The sequence below is a fragment of the Geospiza fortis genome, unplaced genomic scaffold, assembly GCF_000277835.1.
Source record: "Geospiza fortis unplaced genomic scaffold, GeoFor_1.0 scaffold240, whole genome shotgun sequence".
NCBI lineage: Eukaryota > Metazoa > Chordata > Aves > Passeriformes > Thraupidae > Geospiza > Geospiza fortis.
This window is the reverse complement of record NW_005054379.1, coordinates 983,632-989,321: the sequence shown is the minus strand read 5'-3', so window position 1 is coordinate 989,321 and position 5,690 is coordinate 983,632. Positions and strand designations below refer to the sequence as shown.

Here is a 5,690-nt window from a genome sequence, read left to right as displayed (position 1 = left end):
GAAAGTGGGGCAGCAGCAGCTGGCATTGTGTTTAGGTAACGAGGGAGTGTTCTTGATTCATTATCTCTGGAGATTTTATTTGTAGGTAAAGATCTCATTCAAGCCTCCATCAGAAAATGTATAAAAACCCTGCTAGATCTTTTGCATCATGTCAGTTCCTGTCATGACACCACAACTGATATTTCCTCTGCACCCTCAGCTGTAATCCTGAACTGCACAGGACAGGATGGGCTAAATGGGGAGAAATACAGAAGAGGATTAAACTCCTCTGACACCTTCCAATCCATTATAAAACTGACTCCAAATGCTCCCATAACTACAGCCTTGCTTATTGGGGCAGATGAACTCCTGTGACCACACTTCCCCCTCTGGTCCGTTTCTTACTGATAGTTGCTACTGATGACCTTCTGCAATATGGGAGGGAAGTGATGATGAACTCTTTTTGTTAACTCTCTTCTTCCTCTTCACTAACAACCTCCTCCAGGTCCTGAGGTCCCTGCTCTGCTCTCTCTTTCACATAGGCTGCCTTGATCTGTTCAAGCTCACACAGCTCTGCCTCCAGCTCTTCTCTGTGCATTGACCGACGGTTCCTCAGCAGTTTCATGGGGAAGGGGTTTAAGTCATTGAAGGCAATGTTCATCAGCTTCCTACGATAGAAAGGAAAGCTGTGGTCAACTTATTTACTGGCTGGTAACACATGGTAGCAGATACACCAGGAGCATTCCAGGGTATTAAAGAGTAGGGCCACAGACTTCAGCTCTCTGAGCTAGAAGTCACCAAACAGCCAAGTCTTAAAGGAATTCTTTCTCACACAAACACCAACCCAAGCAGTACTTCACATACACATATACCATCCCCCTTTTAAGATATCAGTGTGCAGCCATCATTTAGGAGACAATGGATCAGATGCCAATTCTGATGGCCTGTCAGGGAGGGATATTCCTAACACAGAGCTTTTCTCATCACAGAAATCTTCATCTCAGAGACATGTTGCCATTCAAGGTCATGGGTTGTGCTGTGTTCCCAAACACCCCAACTACAGCTGAGAGAAATCCAGCAATCACTAGCATAAGTACCAGCTGCTACAAGAAGACTTACCCAGGCTTTGTGGCTTGCTCTGCTGTAGCATGCCTTTGCTTGAGCCAAAAAGATTTTAAGTAATGCCATGAAGGGAAAGTCAAAAAGAGATAAATGGATCCATGTCCCACAGACCTATCAATGCATTTGCATCTCTCTTAATAAAATAGTCACAACTCCTGTTAAGCTGACCCAACAGGCAAGCAAGTACAAATACAGAATGGAAACTTGTCTACAACTCAGTCCTACCTGCCGTCCGTGATCATCCTCGTGAAAAAGCGTAGGTACTGGTAGATCTCCACACTGTCATGAATTCTTAGGATTTCCTCCTCATTGTATTTAAAAATCGCAAGAGCATAGCGGAAAATTACCTGGAGGGTTAAAAGGTATTTGAGTGGATAAAGTTTTAAGTAACTTAAGGTCCAGGCTATCCTGTAGAAAGATGGTGTTGGGCACATACCACTGCAGTACAGACTAGATCCAGGGTTACTCCTGCTCTCAACAGTATGTACTAGGGCAGGCCTAAAGGAGTACTGAGCTAAACTCAAGAGAATGACCATCTGTTAGCTAAATTGCAACCCCAGAGAATACCAGGCTCTACAAAAGTACCCCACAGGGGTTTCACAAGGGTTCTGCAGTTCTCCCTATGCACAGGGACAGTGCAGGACTCACATTTTCAGATACTGTCTATATTATGCTCCCTTGATCTGTAATACTCTTAGTTGTGTCACAGAGTCGGAGACACCATGGCCTATCAGAGACTTGTTTTGCAGCACAACTATCCCCTAAATGTACCAAGTGCACAGAATCAGAGACTAGGTCTGCCTACTAGCAGCAAGTACATAGAAAACAGGGGCTTGGAGACATCAAGGTATGCCACCAAACAGACAGGATAGGCCAAGCAGTTCAACCTCACATATCTTTGACATATGTGTATGCCCATCATCCTGTCACTATGCCACAGAGGTGGTACAGATGGGAGGAAGGCCTAGACTGAGAGCTGCACCTTAGTTCCCTCATACAAGAAGGCATCCCACACTCGCAGGAGGATGTCGCTGACCAGGCTGTCCACAAAGGCCACCAGAAACCAGTTGAAGGTGATGAGTGAGACATCAATGCGATACTGTTCAAAATGAGCCATGAGGCGAGGCAGCTTCTCTGACAGAAAGTCTTTGAAGACTCTCTGATCTACCTAAAATTGACAAAAAAGAAAACAATGAAGTCTTAGTCAAGAGCAAGCCTGCTGTTAGAGGAGAGGAGTGGTGCAACAGGACAACGGCCCTCGCCTGTCAGGGTCATCACTGGTGCTGCCTTCTAGTGAACCACACCCTAGGAGGAGCAGAGCATCCTTTGTCTCCCAACCCTTCAAACTCACTGAGCAGTGTATGTGTATGTGGCATCCAGAGCAAGGCATGGAGCTGAAACAAGGCCAGGATATAGGCAGAGAAATATACGTTCTTCTCAAGCAAAGAGTCATATTCCTTGCCAATCTCAAAGCCAACAGGGAAAATCTGATACATCTTCCTGCATTGGTCTTACTGGGATTTTCTGTGATACCGTGAGCATCCAATTGAATGACAGGCATTAAAACCTGCTTAGGTCTGAATGACTCTACATGGCCCAACAGACTGAACACCTTGAATACCTCTGACTTTGCAAGAGGAACCTGATTTTCTCACTTAAGCTTCTCTTTGTGGTCTGAGTACTGTCTGTGCTTTGCTTCTGGTTGCATGAGCCAGAACACAGAAATGCAGTCAGTGAGATCCTTCATCCAGGTTAGTAAAGGTTTCATGTCAGCAGAGCCATGCTTTCTAGAGGGTAGGTGTTAAAGAGCAGGATCATGTTCAGGGCTTTCCTCTGCCATATCATATCAATGTGCCAGCTGTATCAGCCCACTTAGCTGTGGCACACGGGTACAAACCATACAGGTAATAGCTTTGTCTTTAAAATCTGCAATTTTAAGTTTTCCAGCCAACTCACTTTATCAAGCCAACCCACAAAGCATCACCTTAGATGTTCCTCTTTACATGGGTCTTGGCTAGACTTTCAGCTACCAACCATGAGGTCAGAAATTCTTTCTAAAGAAGACTTTCAGCTGACAGTGTTTTCTCACCGAATGTAGGCAAGCCTCTTCAGTCTGTCATATTTTCCCTGTCAGTCTCTACTTGTTCAGTATTGAGTACTGTCTATTAAATCCCACAGCTAACACAACCTCCTCTGGAGAGACATTTGCTATCTTCAAAGTGATATAACTATTTCCCCAGTCTGTGAGTTGGCCTCTCCACCACCACACCACTGTCCCAGTAAATGTTAGTCAACATATTCACTGGTATCAGTCACTCTCAGCTACTAACTATTGAAGCCTCCTCTATTGTAGGCCTACAGATAAAAACAAACGTTTTTTTCTCTGAAAGGACCACATACAACAGAGACACCAAGTAAGGCTTACCAGACCAGGCACTGATGGGTGTGAGTGGTGTGGACACACAATAATATAACTCCATTGAATTATATCTGAGTTAGCTTATCTCTGTCTGCCTGGGAGGAGATAGTATATCTGGCACAAGACACACTGAAAACTTTGAAATCCAGTGATTTTGAATCAGGTGGGTAAGCTATTTGCAGCACAACAGTTGATATCAAAAGGCCAGAATATTTTCTGATGTACAGAGAACCCCACAGTGAGAACTAACACCATGCTTGATCATGAACTGAGGCAAATACAGTGAATATAAAAATCTCAGCATTTTCATCCACATGTACATGGCAGACCAAAGATAGAATGCAGCTTTAAAAACTGAAGGGCTGCAAAGTGGTGCCTTCCTCATATTCAGTCTATACATACCAGAATTTGCCATTTCACCTTTATTAAAACTTCTTTAAAATAAGTAACTGTGCAATTAATGGGACACTTTCCTTCTGACTAACCTGATTTCATTTTATTACTCAGGAGTGGTACCTCATTTCCTACAGCTGGTGACCAATTTTGCTGTTCTGTGTGAGTGCAACAATTTTGTACTCTCAAGTCTCCAATGCCTCTGCAATGGAAGGGATTGTAAGGTGCTATCACTATCCTGTGAGAAATCAAACACACAGCAGGTTGACTACTCGCTTTTAAATCTTTACTTCACATCACTGTATGAGAGTCCAAGCAGATGTGAGGCTGCTCAACTCACCTGTGATGTTATTAGTGTTTCACTGTAGTAATCTGCCGGCATTAGGTTCTCCACAATATAAACTAGACACCAGAAAGCACTTTCCTCATCTTCTAGGACCAAAAGAGCAACAGCTGCCAATCTGTGATGGACAAGACATGGTGACAGAATTCAGTACTACAGGAGGAGTCATCAACACAGGAATTGAAGAATACAAGAGATCTTTTTGCATGCCTTCAGCTCTATCAGCATCCAAAATATCAAATGAGGCAGGAAAGCCAGACAGAGGCAAGTGATCTGTTTCTGGAGGAACCACAGGGACGTGATCTTCTTTCCCATGTGGCTCTGTCAGAACATATGGAACTGATGTGACAAAGAGAGGTTTCCCAGCTAATGGAATGTTCTCTAGATCTGCTGAAGTTAGTAGTGTGCTGATTTGGGCTATTTCAATACAAGAAAGAGGTCACATAGAGGTACTTCATATTATGTGATATAGTTAATCTCTCTATACATTCTTTACAGCCCTGACCTCCTTCAGCTGTGACTGACTGCCTTTTAGACAGACTAGAAGGATGATGCCTTTTATTAAGGACTCTCTGGGGGAAAGCTTCTATCGTCTTTCTGAGGATCGTCTGAAGATCATTAGGAATAAAGAGCTTACGCACACCTCCCTCATGTGAAAAGGTCCAACTAGAAATTCCCTTCTTACAGCTAATGCCTACTGCCTCTTCTACCTGGCAAGACAATTCTAGGAAATTTAGATTCATCTTTCCTATAGCCTTCTGTGGGAAGGCTATTTTATATTCTCTGAATCTTCTCTTTTCCAGACAGAACAACTGTTTCCTCAGTCTCTCTTTGTGTCATTTGCTGCAACTCTCTTGCATGTTAACACTTCCCAACATTTCCTCCAAATGTTCTCAGCAAAAAAGGGAATCACCAGGGTGGTGTTCTGCTTTACTACTTTACATTACTACTTAAAAATTCAGCCCATGCCTTGTGGTGTTATTCTGGGATTGCTTCACTCTTCCTCCTATAGTGGTTCTTTCCCATTCTGTAACTACAGAGATGCCACGCAAGTGCATCCTGCTGCTTTCTGGATTCCAGTTACAACACTGGATGAAAAATAAGTCACCAAATGCAGAATTCTGCAATTAAATTACCTACAGCTACGACAGAACTGTAGAGAGGCAAGAGCCTGAGGCTGCTTGAATCACAGCCTAGAGTATGTGTCTACACCTTTCCAGTGCCATCTCATGAAGAAGCAGCATACCTGTTCAATCCCTGGCAGTATCCAATGGGAGGATTGTGCCAGGAGAATGCCAGTAACACCCTCCGGAGCCTGGGGATAAGCTGGGAGGTGGGAGAGGAGAAATGCTTGTTGTTGGTGAGTGTGCGGGGCAGGTCAAGCTCAATCTGCCGGCAGGCCGGGTGCTCGGTGCTCCTGCTCTGCTCCAGCAG

At 44.1% G+C, this 5,690-nt stretch overlaps 1 protein-coding gene across 1 annotated transcript in view; it reads right to left on the bottom strand.

Moving 5' to 3' along the window:
- Window positions 1-8: 8 nt before the first annotated feature.
- Window positions 9-5,690, bottom strand: part of TBC1D2 (TBC1 domain family member 2) — a 20,359-nt gene continuing 14,677 nt past the window's right edge. The window contains 5 exon segments of the mRNA XM_005425025.2: window positions 9-647; window positions 1,327-1,448; window positions 2,084-2,269; window positions 4,254-4,374; window positions 5,503-5,690. The exon segment at window positions 5,503-5,690 is cut by the window's right edge and continues 11 nt beyond it. Coding sequence (XP_005425082.2) covers window positions 446-647; window positions 1,327-1,448; window positions 2,084-2,269; window positions 4,254-4,374; window positions 5,503-5,690 — 819 coding nt within the window. The 3' untranslated portion in view covers window positions 9-445.